The 17,181-nt window shown below is 57.5% G+C and overlaps 5 protein-coding genes across 5 annotated transcripts; 4 read left to right on the top strand and 1 right to left on the bottom strand.

Moving 5' to 3' along the window:
- Window positions 1-979: 979 nt before the first annotated feature.
- On the top strand, window positions 980-2,211 carry VTJ04DRAFT_1555 (uncharacterized protein; the record flags this gene model as incomplete). The annotated part of the gene is made up of 2 exons (XM_069359255.1): window positions 980-1,280; window positions 1,367-2,211. 2 exons carry the CDS (start codon window positions 980-982, stop codon window positions 2,209-2,211), a joined length of 1,146 nt encoding a protein of 381 aa, XP_069224163.1.
- An 885-nt stretch (window positions 2,212-3,096) lies between these two features.
- VTJ04DRAFT_1556 (uncharacterized protein) lies at window positions 3,097-3,665 on the bottom strand (the record flags this gene model as incomplete). The annotated part of the gene is made up of 5 exons (XM_069359256.1): window positions 3,097-3,161; window positions 3,249-3,318; window positions 3,381-3,407; window positions 3,468-3,502; window positions 3,563-3,665. The coding sequence occupies 5 exons, from the start codon at window positions 3,663-3,665 to the stop codon at window positions 3,097-3,099; spliced, it is 300 nt and encodes a 99-aa protein (XP_069224164.1).
- Window positions 3,666-4,469: 804 nt separating this feature from the next.
- On the top strand, window positions 4,470-7,253 carry VTJ04DRAFT_1557 (uncharacterized protein; the record flags this gene model as incomplete). The annotated part of the gene is made up of 3 exons (XM_069359257.1): window positions 4,470-4,709; window positions 4,769-5,560; window positions 5,772-7,253. The coding sequence occupies 3 exons, from the start codon at window positions 4,470-4,472 to the stop codon at window positions 7,251-7,253; spliced, it is 2,514 nt and encodes an 837-aa protein (XP_069224165.1).
- Window positions 7,254-8,231: 978 nt separating this feature from the next.
- Window positions 8,232-12,615, top strand: VTJ04DRAFT_1558 (uncharacterized protein; the record flags this gene model as incomplete). The annotated part of the gene is made up of 3 exons (XM_069359258.1): window positions 8,232-8,901; window positions 9,011-9,232; window positions 9,314-12,615. 3 exons carry the CDS (start codon window positions 8,232-8,234, stop codon window positions 12,613-12,615), a joined length of 4,194 nt encoding a protein of 1,397 aa, XP_069224166.1.
- Window positions 12,616-14,994: 2,379 nt separating this feature from the next.
- VTJ04DRAFT_1559 (uncharacterized protein) lies at window positions 14,995-16,404 on the top strand (the record flags this gene model as incomplete). Its single annotated transcript, XM_069359259.1, has 1 exon — window positions 14,995-16,404. One exon carries the CDS (start codon window positions 14,995-14,997, stop codon window positions 16,402-16,404), a length of 1,410 nt encoding a protein of 469 aa, XP_069224167.1.
- Between the last annotated feature and the right edge of the window lie 777 nt (window positions 16,405-17,181).

Below are 17,181 nucleotides of genomic sequence, written 5' to 3' on the forward strand. Positions count from 1 at the left end.
TCCCCCACCTCAGGGAAACCCCCGAGGTAGAGCCCGCACGCTGCGTATTGCACTCAAGTGTTGGCCACAAGCTTCGTAACGGCTCTCCCAGAGGAACCTAAGGTAAGGACCAGCAATCTGCGGCGCCCGAAAGCGCAACGACAGACCGAGAATCCTTCCAGGCCCTGCTTTTCTGATGCCAATTACAGACGCGGGTGTCGCGCCAAGCCGTCACCGGCAGAGCTCGCGACCCATCGAGCAACCCGCACCACAAAAGCAGCACGGGCGCAAGATGGACGAGCCAAGAGTGAAGCCGATTCTCCGAATTTCTCATATGCTCAATAGTAGAATGGCGAAAGCACTGCTTGCGCAGGCTCTCCGTTTGTAGCATAGAAACGCAGCGTTGAAGAGGACGGGGCTTCACGAGGAAGGAAAGGAAAAAAGAAGAGGAAGAGAAACAAACAGTCGTGACGTTTTTTAGAGTCATCGAAAAGTGCGGCTCCGCGCCCCACCTTAACGCTATGGCCAATGAGATGGCGCGGAACGATAAGGCTGCGTTGTGGGGCCGCAGCCTGGGGGCCCTTATCGGAGGTCAAAACATGAACCCCACATCAACTTTTTTTTCTCGACAACTTCTGGATCACGGAGCCTGTCGGCGGCGGCGGTGGGTCGGCGCTGAAGCCGCAGGAGGCGCCGTTCTGCGGCGCCAGGCTGATAACGATGTCGGTGTGGAACAACAGGGGCATACGGAAGCGGAGGGCATCTCCGGAAGGAAATTCCGATGCGGCGGTCAGCAGCGCCGAATAACCTTCACTTCGATCTCAACACCGCGGTCTTTCATTTTTCTTCCCATTCCTGGCCGTGGTGATTTCTGTACATACTCCGTACATAGTCCTGGACTGTCGATAGCGACATCTGACGCCCCAATATTTATCTCTCATTTTCCTCCGAATTTCTAACATCTTGCTCTCCATCCCTAAGCTGAGACCATCCGACTGAGATGAAAGACACCAGCCAGACCTTCACCCAGACCAACAACGAGCTGCCACATCTATGGCAGAAACCTTCATATACCGAACTCCTGACCTGTCTGGAAGGGCTCCGCGTCCAGCTCTGCGTTTGGAATCCTCGCAAGCAACGACAGACATCCAAGACTGCCCCAACCTATGACCGCCGCGAAGTCATTTCCTTCCTGTCCTCACTCATCAGCAGCCCCCTCGCCTGGCTCAGTAGTGATGAAGAGCGAGAGGTGATATGGGATCAGGCGAGCAAGCGTATGGCGGAGCGGTGCGGCCGGACAGGTATGAAATCGGCAGAAACAATATACTAGGGGATAAGCACCCTACTTCGTCCACATGAGTCCCAGGCTAACTACCATCCCACCCAGCCATGGGCGAAATCACCCGTCACTGGCCCTTCTCCGACCCCATCACCGGCGAAGAACTCACCCTCTCCATCCGTGAGCCCCCCATTACCGGCGACGCCCTGGGCCTCAAGACCTGGGGCTCCTCCTACGCCCTCGCCCAGCTCCTACCTACCTTCTCCTCCCCCGGCGGTCCTCTCTCCCACCTCTTCCCCTCCCCTCACCACCCCTCCCCCTCAGTGTCCGAAATCCTCGAGCTCGGCTCCGGCACCGGCCTCCTCGGACTCGCCGCGTCCCTGCTCTGGCGCGCGCGCGTCGCCCTCACCGACCTGCCGGACATCCTCCCCAACCTGCAGCACAACGCAGACCTCAACACCCAACTCCTCACGTCCCGCGGTGGCAGCATCCGTGTCGCGCCCTTAACATGGGGCGTCACAGACCCCGACCGCCCCGCCGACACCGACCCCTCCTTCGTCCGGCGCCTGCACACCTACCGCCTCATCCTCGTTGCCGACCCACTGTATGACGACGACCACCCGGCGCTGCTGGCGCGGGCGATCGACGAGCAGCTCGCGCGCGACGACGCCGGGGCAAGGGCGTTGGTGATGGTGCCGAGGCGGGACGAGACGACGGGGCGGTTGCTGGGGGAGCTGAGGCGGCTGCTGGCGGGGAAGGGAGTGCCGATACGGTGTCTTGTGGAGGATGAAGTGGAGGGGAGGGATGATTGGGGTGGGAAGCCTGGAAATGAAGAGGATGATGATGAGGAGGAGGCAGTTGGGGAGGAGGGAGGGAGGAGAGTTGGGTTTTGGTGGGGGGTATTTGGAAGGGAGAGGGGGTTGGAGATGGAAGAGAGTCGGCAGGTGGCATAATCACCGCTCGGGCAGGATTGAGGTGCTCGAGATGGCGTCTGACCTGAGGATTGGGAGGTCAAATCTTTTATAAGCCGGCCTTCCTTCATCATCTTCTCTCTCCAGTTCATCTTCGATATTGTTTCTTTCAAATCGGGGAGTTGCTCCGGAGTGGAAGGCTTGAGTTTATGTCGATGGTTGAGTTGACCTGGGGATCTTGGTTTTGAAGGACGGCGTTACGGACTGGGAACGGATTAGAACAGGGCATTCAGATGAGGAACATAGATGAAGAATAGAGGAATGGGTCAGTTAGACTTGTTGATAGATCACAATAGATATGTCGAGATCTTGAAGACAAGAAAACAGCCTGGGACCTGAAAGAGGCTAACAGCTGGGACTCACAACTTTTACAGAAAACAAATCGAGCACCCGGCAAGTGACCGACGATGAATGTGGAACTTGATAATAAATTGCTATAACAGATAGAACTGTACAACGCACTCTGCACCATAGGGCCAATCACCCGACTCGGTCTAGGTCGCGACATGGATCGTTACTAGATGGTCATTATCCTCATCCCCTCATGCTTTTCCTCATAACCCCTGGCGGACACCGGTCCGTCCAGGAAGGTTCTTGTGCGGGCTCGGCCCGTAATTCAACCGCTGGCCGTGGCGGCATCTTGTCACCTCCTCCTCCTCGTCCCCAGAGTCAATGTTCACATTATAATGGTACACCCTCCTCCGTCCGTCCGTGCTGATGTTGATGTCAGCTCGCCGCCTGCCTCGTTCCGTGCCCTCGTTGTCATGGTGTGCTTGTCATGATGATGATGATATGGTGGTGGTGGCCCTGGCGTAAGCGATGCTCTCTTGATCACAGCTTCGAGAGAAGACGGAGGAGGCCGCCTCCCTACTGGGTCTTGAAGAGCAGGATTGCGACGTGGCCGCAGTAGAAGTAGAGGAAGTGCTTGGTCTCTGTATTGATGTAAGGTTTGGTCGCGAGAGGTCAGCGCGTCTGTGCTGCTGTGGCAGGTTGAAAGGAAGAGGAGAGCGGATGCGCACCATGCGTCACGAAGCTGCCATAGTTGCGGCCAACAATGCAGTGCCAAGTAGGGCCTTTCCGCTCATCCATCTGTGGGGAGACACGCGTGTTAGCGAGGAGGTCGGTGGTTTGTCACAAGCAGTTTTGCGTACGGTTCTCTTGATGTACTGAGCGATGTCCTGTAGAAAGTCAAAGGTCAGCAGGAGAACAAGGCAGCTTGGAAAAGTCGGGATGCAAACCTTCTCGATAGGGAACTTCGAAACGGCCTCCTTAGCTGGGAGCGCGGGTCAGCGGGGAGTCGAGCTGCTGAATAGATGTTTGAGATGCCACATACCCACATCGAAGACCTCCTGCTGCAAGTCCTCGTTCATGTCCGCGCTCTTGACCTGGATGTCGATCTTGGCGGGATCGAGGGGAGTCTTGGGCTTGGGAGGCATCGTGATGGTAGAAGTTGTTGAACTAGTGTCGTGTCGTTGGTTAGTTCGACTCTATTCTTCGGTGACGTCGGCATCCTGATCCGGACAGGATGCTCGGTGTAGTAGGCCTTGAGTGTGTTTGCCTCGGGCGCAACGTGAGGGGGACATGAGACAGCCACACCAGGCAAGGCTGTGTCGCATTTCCGGTTCCGGGACGCGGGGATTCACTCACAAGCAAACAATTGAAGGTGCAAGAGATTAATGATGATGCTCAGGACGGCGTTGTTTCGGTCACGGACGATCGTGCAGTCAGGTCTGTTGTGTTCTTCGGGCGTGGTGATGATTGAAGAAGGCTGGTGATGAAGATGGAGGTTGGTCGTCAGGGAGACGGTTCGGGTCGGCACTTAAATCGAAAACGGATTTGGGACCAACCATTGGCTGGTCTGACGCGCGTTGAGCCCCCAAGAAGGCTGAAGGGCAACAAGAGCTGCTCAGCGGCTGCAAGCTGGAAGGCCTGAGAACCTGGAAAGCAGAGAGCCAATGGCTCGGGACACCAAAAGTGGGGTTTTGCCAGGCGGTGTGCAGCTGAGCATCGCGCAGCCAAGACCTGAGTCCCTGTCTCGGTCCAGATAAGATAAGCCTTTGCTGTGGAGCCTCAAAATTTCTATGGAACACCAAGCTTCGCAGCAAACCGCGACAACTTTTTTTTGTCCCTCCAAACAAGAGCTCGAGGTCTATCAACGACCAACCCACCTTCACCAAAACCCCGGAATGAGCCCAAGGTAGCACTCCTCCATTCCCGGATACTGGGATTAAGGAGCCAAAATGTCAGTCACCGAGTCGTCTCGCATTTTCGTCAAGAACCTGCCTCCCAACATCACCGAGGCAGAGTTTCGCAAACATTTTTCGGCGCAGGGTCGCGAAGTCACCGATGTCAAGCTCATTCCCGGCCGCCGCATCGGCTTCGTCGGCTACAAGTCGGCCGATGACGCCGCAAAGGCCGTCAAATACTTCAACAAGTCCTTCATCCGCATGTCCAGGATCAATGTCGACTTGGCCAAGCCGGTAAGCCAACCTCGCTCTCTCCGGTGATTGCGGGGACAGTTATTGATCATGCATGCAAGATTACAGACTCGATTTCGCGACCGCCTGCTGCCAAGGATGCCTCACGGACCGCTGCGCCAGCCGGGTTGGTGGCTCGACCCAAGCCTAATGAACCCAGCGTAGAGCAGCCCAAGGAGGAAAATCCAAAAAAGCGGAAACGCGATGTGGACGAGAACGATCCGAAACTCCAAGAGTACCTGGAGGTCATGGGCCTACCACCCAAAAAGGCCAGGGAACAGGCGCTCAGGGACAACTCGCCAGTCTCAGCCATGGCCCCACCAGTTATCGAGGCTGGGGAGAGCGACGACGAGTACGAGGAGATCCCAGCGCTGAAGTCAAAAGGCGCCGCCCCAGCAGTGGCTGCCAAGACAGATGCGCCTCCTGTTCCTATGGAGGTGGATGAACCCTCGATTCCTGCTGCAACGGAGCAACCGTCGAGGACCGTGGTACCCGTGGCTGCGGATGCCGATGACGACGATTGGCTCCGTTCCAGGACAAACCGCCTGCTTGATCTCGTGGATCCGGATGATCCCAACTTCTCCACGCGACCTCCTGTTGGAGCAACTGCACCCGCGCCTCCCGCCGCAGATTCAACAGAGGGCCCCAAGCCTGCGAATGAGAGTGCCGAGGTTGACATCAACAACGCCAACGCCGACGCCTTAGCCCACTCAGACGCAATCCACGCTGAGAGTGCCGAAGAAGCCATCGAACAAGTCAAGAAGACTCGCCGGCTGTTCCTCCGCAACCTCAGTTATAAAGTCACGGAAGACGACATCCGGGACCACTTCAGCAAGTTCGGTGCTCTCAACGAGGTAAGCTCCTCTTTGTTTTCCTTTTTATTTATGTACGGCCGCCCTGTATGATGAACCCCTTGATAGGGACAGCTTATGCCAATGGCATTTGATGAAAACCTTTGGGCTCAGTATTTAGTAGATGCTGGAGATTCTGATCAAAAGGGCCGATTCTTATCATGTTATTGTTTCTCATGCACCAGTCATGCGGCTCTCGCTGACACAGTTCCAGGTGAATGTCCCCTTGGACAGCAAGGGCCAGGCCAAGGGGTTCGCCATGATTCGGTACGAGCAGCCCGACGCGGCGGTAGCGGCATTCCAGACGGATGGCTCTGTCTTCCAGGGCCGCATCGTCCACATCCTCCCTGCCGCTGCCAAGAGGGAGAACAAGTTAGACGAATTTGCCCTTTCCAAGCTGCCTCTGAAGAAGCAGCAGTTGCTGAAGAAAAAGGCCGAGGCCGCGACCAGCACCTTCAACTGGAATTCTCTCTTCATGAGCCAGGATGCGGTTAACACAGCCATAGCTCAGCGCCTCGGAATCTCCAAACACGAGCTCCTTAACCCCACCGACGCGTCTGCCGCGGTGAAACAGGCCATTGCCGAGACCACGGTCATCCAGGAGGCCAAGAACTACTTTTTGGAGCATGGTGTGAACATCGAGGCGTTCAAGACTCAACAGAGAGGAGATACGGTGATTTTGGTCAAGAACATTCGGGATACCACCCGCGAAGAACTGAGGAAGCTGTTTGAGGAGCATGGTACCGTGCTGAAGGTGTTGATGCCGCCCAGCGGCACTATCGCCATTGTCCAGTTCGCGCAGCCTGCGGCTTGCCGAGCGGCGTTTGCCAAGAAGGCGTACTCGCGGTTCAAAGACCAGATCTTGTTCCTGGAGAAAGGACCGAAAGGGTTGTTTGTGGATCCCCCGGTCCCGGTACCTGAGCAGCCGGTCGGCGTCTCGAAGCCGTCCGTTGCCGATCTCCTGGGCCAGGACGAGGCTGAGGACCAGCAGCTCGAGACATCATCTCTGTATGTGCGTAACCTCAACTTCTCCACGACCAGCGAGGGCTTGGCCAAGGCCTTCCGGTCGCTGGAGGGATTCGTGAGCGCGAAGGTCAAGACCAAGCCCGATCCCAAGCGGCCGGGTCAGGTGCTCAGCATGGGTTTTGGGTTCTGCGCCTTCCGGACCAAGGAGCAAGCGCAGGCGGCGCTCAAGGTCATGGATGGCTACGTGCTTGACGGTCACAAACTTCAAGTGAAGGCGTCGCACCGGGGTCTCGACGCGGCCGAAGAGCGGAAGCGGGAAGACCTGGCCAAGAAGGCGGCGGCGCAGGGCACCAAGCTCGTCATCAAGAACCTGCCGTTCGAGGCGACCAAGAAGGACGTGCGCGCACTGTTCGGGACGTACGGCAAGCTGGTTGCGGTCCGGCTGCCCAAAAAGATCAACAACTCGTCGCGCGGCTTCGCGTTTGCCGAGTTTGCTACGCCTAAGGAGGCGCTCAACGCGCTTACGTCGCTCAAGGACACGCACCTGCTCGGGCGGCGCTTGGTCATTGACTTTGCCAAAGCGGACGAGGTGGATCCCGAGGAGCAGATCAAGGCTATGGAGAAGAAGATGCGCAGCCAGGTGAACAAGGTCACGCTGCAGCAGCTGACGGGTGGGGGAAGGAAGAAGGTCAATATTGGTGACCGCGGGGGAGGGGATGAAGACGAATGATACCTGAGCTAAGTTAGCATGAAGAATCGAGATTCTGGCTGGATGTCTCACACAGACCCCAACCAATGCAGGACAAGACTTCTGTCAAGCCAGGCAGAAGAACAATGTCTAAGTTGAACGAATTTCTGTGTAGACGCCCTTGCCAAGGAGAGAGGCGTTCCGCCCTCTCTGCCCTGTGTTGTCCCTTGCAGAATCCCCACACCGGAGTGTGTCGTCTCTGAAGATTGTTTGGCCAGCCACATGCGCCTTTCCCGTTGCGTCCGTTTTGTTCCGTCCCTGTTGACGTGCAGGTGAGGTGTGGTTGTTGCTGCTGCGTAGGGCTAACTAGAGTCACCCGTCGGGTTTTTCTGGTTCCCGCTCTTGCATGCCTTTGCCCAAGTCACCTCCGAGACGCCGCCGCAACATCGGACTGCGCATCCACATCGTCTCAAAATCCGGTTGCGTTCCAGTCGAGGATTCTGTATCGGGAAGTGGTCGAGATGGTTGGGAGGGGGCAACAAGGGGATGTTTGGTGACGACAGGATCGTAGCCAAGGTCATGATGCATCCCTATCAAGAGGAGTATGGAGGGGGAGGGGAGGAGGGAGGTGGAGGAGTAGCAGGAAGAGGGAGTGATCCTAGCTTCATGCAGAGGGCTGGCCGTAGAACAAATATCCCCTCTCCCCTATCCCCGCGATCCCTTCGAGGGGCATGTTTGAATGCCTCTCTAAACTGCTGCCAGTCGGCCGTCCGTATCTTATATCTGACTTCTGGCTCGCAGACCGGTTCACCGTCCATTCCTCTCTAGCATAGCACAGCATCTTTGGGGCCTTTTCCGTTTTGCGTGCCTCTTCTGCCTGCCATTCGCCATCGTCACCGTCAGGCGTCAGCCAGGCTTTTGCGTCTGCCTGAGGGCGTGAGTTTGTTGGTGTGCGCCGTGCTGTGGTGGTGACGAGGCCGGACATCTTGGTAAGGTCAGGCCAGGTCAGGTCAGGTAGCTATGGAACTCACCCTCCGGATCCCCGTCCTATCGCCACCGGAGCACTGCTCGTCGACCTCCTCCTCACCGGACCAACATCAGCATCACCAGAACCACCACCTCGGGTTCGAGGACCACTGCCCTCCGCCGGGCTCGGCCTCAATGACGGCATCGTCGTTCACGGCGATTGCTCGCCAGCCCCTGCAGGAGTCGACGGCGAACATCCAACACCATCCTCCTCACCAACATCACCATATGGCCTGGTATACCCAGCACCAGCCGCATCAGCAGCATCAACATGTCCTCTCATCCATCGCCCCGGGGCTGATCCCCCCTGTTTTGAGGACCCAGTCCGCCTCATCCTCATCGTCGTCATCATCTTCATTATCGGCGGTATCCTCGCCGATTGGAGACGGGTACGGCACGACGGCGTACAATACGTCAGGGGGACAGGCGTTGTTGGTGCGGCAAAAGTTGAAGCATAATCAGCAGTATGGACTTTCTCACGGACATCATACCGGTCGCAGGACAAGCGGACGACGGCGGTCGCAGCAACAACAGCAGCAACAACAACAGCAAACCCACCCGTTCTTGACTCTGTTGGGCCCGGCGTATCAGACGTACCGGAAGAAGCAGGAGGATAAGCCGGACCAGAAGTGGCCGATGGAGTTGGAGGCGCCGTTTTTTGATGGTAAGTCCAACCATCCACCCGTCCGCGAAGGATATGTATAACTACCCAAGGTGGTTTCGATGAATGGACATGACTGACATGGACGGGTTTGTTTCTTCACCCTCTCCAGCGGTGCTCCTGATCCCGCAGATGGGCAAAGACAAGTACAATACCAAGGGCGGGCTCAAGGGCCGCAACCAGCTCATCGGCGAGTACCTCGTCCTCGCCTTCGCCAACAAGCCGCCCTCGGCTACGCCCGATATGTTGCGGCCCGAGAAGCACGACAAGCTGCGCAAGAGGGTGTCGAGCCATATCCAGGTGATTAAGAACTTTTTCAAGAGCAATCGGTGCTGTAAGTCTTTTCCGCTCCCCGTCTTCTCATTTGCGAGTGTCACTCACCATCCTAACCTCCGATATTTCACTCTCTACTCAGTCCACATGCTCTTCGGCGAGAAGCCCATCAACGAAAACAAAGACCCCATCCGCGGCCGCGACGGGGTCAAGTCGTCGCTGAAAAAACACCCCGTCCTCCTCGCCCTCAGCGAGGACCGCCTACCCCTCGAGCAGCCCAACTTTGAGTACTTCCAGCAGGTGCTTGCGCTCAACAACCTGGTGCAGTTCCGCCCGAGCCGGTGCTGGATCTTTGTTTCGCACCCGGAGGTGGTGGTGGGCCAGGACGGGACGGGGTATGTTCCCTCTTCTTCTTCTTCGTCGTCTTCTTCAGGAGCATGGCAAGGAGAGGAAGCGGAAGAGGAGCAGCAACTCACCCCGCACGACTGGCCTCACTTAACCCGCAACCTGGAGCGCGACGCCTGGCCGAAAGACGAGAGCCAGCTCGTCCGCGGCGCGCTGCTGCACGAGTTTGCGCGCGAGTGCCGCCAGGAGTACGCCTTTAGCGTGCGCATGGCGAGCCAGGACTGGGACCTCGAGTTCCCGCCGCTGTGGCGGCGGTTGAAGGAGATCACGGCCACCGTGACGGACGCGACCTGCGAGTTTTTGAGCGTGCATGTTCGGTTGCAGTGCACCCCCGAGGGCGTGCAGTTCCCGGCCGGGTCGAACTTTAGTGCGTGGGTGGAGGTGGGGTTGGAAGGGTTGGGCTTGGGGTTGGTGAATCAGAGGTGGAGGGTTGAGACGAGGTTGGTGAGGCCAGGGGAGTTGAGATTTGGGTTTGGGAGCGGGATGGAAGGTAGAGGTGAGGAGGGAGGGGAGAAGAGGAGGAAAAGGAAGGGTGGTGGGAGTGAGTACATCCATGAGGGCCCGACGGAGATCACGGCAAAGTATGCCCATCGGCCTGGGTGTGAGGGGGCCGCCGCGATTGGTGGTGGTGGCGGAGCAGGGTGTGGATGTTTTGCTCAGCAACAGCATCATCATCATTACCATCACCAACAAGGGCAGAGTCAGCGCGGCCGTCGTGAGGGTGGCGCGGCATCGCTGCACATCCCCTTCCCGGCCGGGGTGTTCGCCGAGATGTTGGCCGCCGCGGCGCAATACCCGCCGCATGCTCCGGTGGTGCTGAACAAGGAGGGGAAGCGAGAAAGAGCTTGCGCTGCTTCTGCTTCTTCATCGTCTGGAATCAAAAGGGAGGACGGGGACGCCGGCATCAGCAGCATCAGCCATGACGACGGCCTGACGCAGATGGACCTCCTCCCGCGCATCGCCATGCTGCAAGAGATCTCGTCATGCCCACCACCGTCATCGCACGCGGCGACGCAAGATACTGACCGGTGGACACTGCGTGCGGTGGTACTATGGACGTTCGAGTCGCTGTACCGGTGGAAGAAGAACGTCCTGGAGGAGATCCCGAGCGGCGTGACTGAGTGGCGGTTTTTGACCTTGTTGGATCCGCTGAGCGAGCATCACCAGCAGAACGCCATCCTGTCGCCGAGGGGGTCGTCGTCGTTGGCGCCAAAGGGGGCTTCGTCGGCGTCATCGTCGTTGCCCTCGCCGACGGGAGGGTTGATGGTGGACGACTACAAGACTGGCTTGGGCGCATATCCCTCCTCCCACCTCCCGTCCATATCCACATCCATGTCAGCAGCGGCGGCGTCAAAATCGACTGTCGTCGTCCCACCCAGCCCGACGTATTCCCTCTCTCTGGGCTGCTCGGGCGGAATGACGGATGGGTTTTCTCCATGCCCGTGGGACGGCAGCAGCACGCCGGGCGGACTGGGTGGATTCTCCGGCTACGGCGGCGGCACCGCCGCTGCTACTGCCCCATTCCTCAACACCAACATGACCGACGGCACGGGATACAGCGACCACGGCGGCAGCTTTGCCAGTACCAACAGTTATGGACTCGACACGCCGCCTCCGAGCGCATCATTCACAACCTCGTTTTCGCAGAACTTTGACGCTCTCTCGACCACGACCGCGGAGTTGTTGCCGGGGTATCTGGCGACGACGACGGCGGCGGCGGCGGCGGCGGTAGAGGGCAGGTCGCAGGGGATGGAGAACGATAACAGCGGTATTGATGGCGGGTTGGTGGAGGTGACGGACCCGTTTCTTGCGCATGTTGGGACGTCGTATGCCGCAGGGACGATTGGGAATCATGGCGGTGGTGATATTGCGTCTGCTGGGACGGGGTGGGATGGCAGACATGGCTCGTTTGATCCGTGGACTACGACAACAACTGTGACTACGACTCAGACCACGGCGGCGGGGTATGCCGACGGCAGCGGTGCTATGGACTGGTCGAGTCAGGAGCATCAACATCAACATCAACAACAAATGTCCCTCCACCGGGGCAGCACCACCAGCACCAGCACCAACTCCAGCAACGGTTGTCGTCCCCAGCGCATGCCGCTGCATCGGCCGCATCGACGACACCACCCCTGGGTCCCCTCCATCACCACCACTACAACCACCTCGACTGGAAGCAGCAGCAGCAGCAGTAGCAGCGGCGTACAAGATCACGACCCGTGGACGCCCATCCACTCGGCGCACACATCCTCGAGCAGCAGCAGCAGCAGCAGCAGCGACGCGGGCGTGCTCTCGGCCGGGTTGGATGGGTATCTGAACCCGCTGTCCACCACTGCCGGGCCAGCCCCATCTATAATAGCAACAGCAGCAACAACACCCACCACCGCAAGCCCGGAAATAACATCCAAGGGATCGTGGATTCACATTCTCCCCGCCGCCGCCGCACATAACCACCATCACAATCCGCGCCATCTCCAACCCTATCATCAGCATGACCCAACCTCCGCTATGTCGGCGACATCAACATCCTCCTTCTCCTCTGTTACCTCCAATCTGTCTTTAGCGTCAACAGCGGGGGTGGAGATGGAGGCGGAGGCGGTTGATGACGGCGCCCCACCGGAGGGGGTTGGGGAGGAGTGGGTGGATGTGCAGTACCCTTCCTCCTCTCACCATTACCACCATCATGCCCATGCCCATGTCCATGATGCTCACGGGGACTACGCGACAGGAATGGACGTCGATATACCCCTCCAAGACGGCACCCACGACGCAGCTGATCAGCAAGATGTAGTTGACGATGATGTCGGGAGTGAAGAGATGGAAGAGCAGGACCTCGAGGAGGAGGAAGAGGGAGAGGAGTCGTTTGTCTCAGCCGTTTCGCAGGAAGAGGAGGATTACAAAGAAAGAAGGGGGAGGAATAGGTCGGAGGGGATGGTGATGGCGGGGATGAAGAGGGAGAGGGAGGAGGAGGAGCTGGAAGAGGGAGAGGATGGGGAGGGGGATGGGAGGTATAGACGGTTTCGGGCTGGTTGTTGAGTGTTAGATCAGGGTGGGAGTTTAACTGGTTGGGATGGGTTGGATAGAATGGGATGGTGTATGGAGGCTTGGAGTTGGCATGGGGAATGGAAATGTGTGTTTTTTAGTTGGGTGAGGTGGGGTTGGGTATAATTTGTAGTTTTGTTCTAGGTAATATCTAGTCATGAGAGGCCTATTTGTATTAATACTACAACTAAAGCGTGCCACTTATTATTTTGCATCCACGATGATGAGGGCTGCGGTTCAAGTTGGCAGACGTTGAAGTGCACAAGTCGATGGACTCTGTACCACTTCCAATCTCCTCGGAAACTCGAAGGAGCATGACAGAAGAACCAACAGCATGACCACATGGCGGCCGGAGTGATGCTGCAGCATCAGATCTCGCCTCGTGGCGTCTGTGCCGCTGGGTGGCAGAAACACTTGCGGTGTGCATGCGTGGGCTAACGGTAGTTACAGATATCTAGTGTGTACTCCATATGCGAGATGGCAAAATGCAAATCATTACTGCACGTCAAGTTGGCAGAGTGGAGGTTAGTGTAGGTGATGATCCATCGGTTGATGTGCCGTCAAGTGAACACACAGACAGGGGGCCCGGCAACCGGCAACATGGAAACATGATGCACCACAGCCTAAAAATGGGATGTCTGATCAGCTGTTTGCGGTCCCGTCGTCCATCTGTCAAGAGTGTTTGTCAAACACTCGCCTTGGACGTCCAGGTCAGCAGATTCCAGCTCACGAGATGTCCGGCATCTGGCCACTTTGTACAGCCCATTTTAGAAACAAATCTCGCTTCATCATCGAAACTAGGGCGAACGGCGGCTATTGCTCATATTCGACGGTCGCTTGCCAGCGTCTCGAATGCTTTTGTGCAACGCGCATTGCGGCTCTCTGTTCTGAGGCCAGCCCTGGAAATGGGTTGAAAGTGGGCTGCGGCGGCTCCTGAGGTCGCAAGCGGGAGCATCTGCAGCGAATCGCCAGCGCCAGAAGCCCCAACGTTGCAACCTCCCGGTCCCCGCCCCGTCCCAAGCCGCGGGATGACGGGAGCTTGACTGGATGCGGCAGTTCGGCCCTGAAGCTTGGCACGCCTTGGCAGGGCATGGCAGGGCATTGAAGATGTTTTCGGGCCAATGACAAAGGGGCAAAGTCACTCTCCACAGATTGACAGCGGGGGAGTGACTTGTGGAGGATCGGAATGACATGGACAGGGGCTGCACGGCATCATGACTTCACGTCCATCCATTTGACTCTTCAACACGAAACCACGAACAAAGTCTTCTATGACATGGCATGGCTGAGGTCAACGGCCACGCGCGGCACCAGGCCGCAGAAAGCGCCCACAATGTTCCATTCCGACCCCGGCACTCGGGCGAGCCATGGCCTGGCCAAAACATAGACCATATGACCCATATGACTCTAGACCACTCGAGCCCTGATTCCGCCTCTTGACCTCTTCCTCTCCCCGGTCCCGGACTCGTGATTCCTCCAGATTCCTTGCCTAGTCCTGGACATTCTTGACAGTAGTCTGGCGTGTCGAAAATAGCTATTCTTGCCTTCGCTTCACTCTCCGGCACTTGATATTCCCGTCGGCCGCACATGCACGTCCTGCTCTTCCTCCTACCGCCTCAGCGATGCCGTATGTCTGTTCCAAGCATTCTCAGGCCCAGGACGGCCTTTGAACGTTTTTTCGTTTCTCTAACTTTTGTTTCTTTACGCTCGGAATCCGTTTGTTGACGGGAACAACTGCGGACGACGAATTCCCTTCTCCCCTGGTCCTCTTATTCCGGCTGCCCCTCAAAAAGAGTCGTCTCACACACCGAGCTGGACCCCAGGGACGGAGGGTTTAGAGTGTGGGCTTCGGGTTTCTGGTTCAACAAAGCATTGTTGAGGTGGTTGTGGTGCCGGTATTGTTGTTGGTCTGAACAAAGACAAGTTGGACAATAGCCAACAAAGAACAACAATAGGGAGACGGGTCCGGACCACTTACACCACTCACAACTCCACTAAGACAACCACTTACACGCAAACCCTTCGTGATTTCAACACACTTTTCCCCCCATCATTGTCAATCGAGCTGCGCTGGCGCCATCAAATTTTGACACCTCTTCACTACCTCGAGTAAAACCACCTTTTTTCTTCATTTTTTTCCCCTCCTCTTTCCTCCTCGGCCACTTTCTCGTCAAAACTCTATACTATACCGCAAACACAACACCAAACGAAAACTCAAGAAACCCTCTTCTCCATTTCGACTTCATTTCAATCCATTCCATTTTCGACTTTCTAACTCTGTTACCGAAAACAACTCCAATCAACCGACCGACCGACCCACTTCACCACTTTCAACCCCTCTCACAACAAAACAACACACACACAACACCCATCATGAGGTCTCATACTCGCAACCACAGCCTCCGGGTCCTCCTCACCACCACCCTCGCCGCCCTCACGGCCGCCCACTCCTGGCCCGAATCCACCCTCCGCCTTGCCCCGAACGGCACCATGATCGGCGCCCCCGGCTACGACAGAAACCACATCGAGGACGGCGACGCCTCCTTCAAGGTGCCCCCGCCGGGCCAAAAACGGGTCGCCCCGCACCACAAAATCGTCCGCGCCGGCGCCCTCACCGACGCGAGCTACACCGCGAAATACCCCATGCTCTCCGTCGCCCCGGGGGACTGGGTCGCCATCCGCTACCGCGAGAACGGCCACGTCAGCCGCGCCGACAGCGAGCCGATGCCCAAGCCCGTGAACCGCGGCACCGTCTACCTCTACGGCACCACCCAGAACGACCTGACTGACGTCAACCTGATGGACGTTCATCTCAAATGGACCGCCGACGGCACCGGCGGCGACGGAAAGGGTCGTCTGCTCGCCACTCGCCACTACGACGACGGCCAGTGCCACGAGGCGGTCCCCATCAGCGGCGACATTGCGGGCATTGTCGACTACCGCTCCAATTTTACGGGCGTCCCCGCGCTGCTGTGCCAGTCGGATGTCCAGATCCCCGCCGATATTCCTGTCGGCACGATCTACAGCGTTATCTGGGTCTGGGACTGGGCCACCCTCGACCGCTGGGGCGTGGCGGTTCCGCCGGCGACGTGGGAGTTTGAGACTGGTAACCCGAAGATCACCGAAAACCAATTCTACACGGGCGTGGTGGATTACAAGATTGTCGACCCGTGCGACCCGGTTCTTGGGTCCGTCAAAGGCCCTACCTGCGGCAGCGAAAGCAACCTTGCTTCAGGCTCGGCAAAGGGCAGCAGAATCCCGCCGCAGTTCATCATCGACCAGCCCGCCGACAACCGCGGCATCCCCTCGCAAATGGCCGAGCCGTTCCTCGTCAGGCTCCCGCAGGCCGGGTTCAAGGTGCGCTCTGCTACCGCGGACCCGGACTCGATCCCCTTTGCGCCTATCATCGGCAAAAGCCGCAAGCCTGTCCTGCCGTGGGCGGCTGGGGTGTTGGCGGCGCAGAACACCCCTAGGGTAGACGGGGCTGGCAACGGTGGTGGGAAGTTCCCTGCCGCGCCGACCCCGAGTCCGACGCCGACCGAGACGACGGAGAGGAATGTCCCGACGATGACGGCTGTGCCGACCACGGTTACCATCGCGCCGCCGCCGACGATTACGACGTCGACAACGACGAGGCCGGACGAGGCTAGAGAGGGCGTGGTGGTGATGACGGAGACGGCGACGGTGCCGGAGGCGGTTGTGACGGTGACGGTGACGGCGGAGGCGGCGGAGGCGACGCAGTTTAGGATTCGAGGGAGGGGGCCGGTTGGGAGGTGGTGGTGATTGGGGAACGGGAAGCAGTAGAGAATGGGGTTTTCTTTTCTTTTGTTTTTTAAGGTAAGTTTCTCACCCTCGTTGTCGTATGGCGTGGTCGTAACTAACCTCTTGTGTGTACAGTTCTGGTGGGTTTCTTTTACCACGGCAGCGATGCGTTGGCATGGCGTATACAACGAACGAACGGACGAGCGAACGAATGAACGAACGAGATGAGCAGACGGACGGGCGGATGAGGTGGTTAGACATAACCAGACACAATCAACCAAACCAAACCAGGCCATGGCCCTGGCATGTACCCTAATTTCCTCACACCATCACACTCTTTTCAACCATTTCCTTGAACTCCTTGCATTTAGAATTCCGGCGCAGGCGGGGTGGTGGTCATCATACCGGCGGGCAGACGGACGGAGACATATACTATGGCGGTTGGGTTGGTGTGCGGGTTGCATTAGAAGGTGGGAAAAAGATACCCTTCTTTTTTTCTTTCTCCTTTATCTCCTTGAGGTTTTAGTTTGTTGTCATTGCCTTGCTATCTTAGCTACGGTACAGAGGGGTAGAGCAGGTAGAGCAGGTATGAGAGCAACAGTATGAATGAGGATGCATCTGAGAGAGGGATAGCGGTGATGGTGTTCACGTTGAGGATTGGAGGAGAATGACCTCCCTAGGTATCTATGGATGTTCTGGGAGCTGAGAGGAATCTCTCTCTTTCACAGTGTTTTTCTCTTGCTCGTTGATTTCTCGTTTCTTCTTCATTGTCCTCGGCTGAGTGGGAAAGCCAACTAG

Source organism: Mycothermus thermophilus, assembly GCF_041956435.1.
Source record: "Mycothermus thermophilus strain CBS 625.91 unplaced genomic scaffold VTJ04scaffold_1, whole genome shotgun sequence".
Taxonomy (NCBI): domain Eukaryota; kingdom Fungi; phylum Ascomycota; class Sordariomycetes; order Sordariales; family Chaetomiaceae; genus Mycothermus; species Mycothermus thermophilus.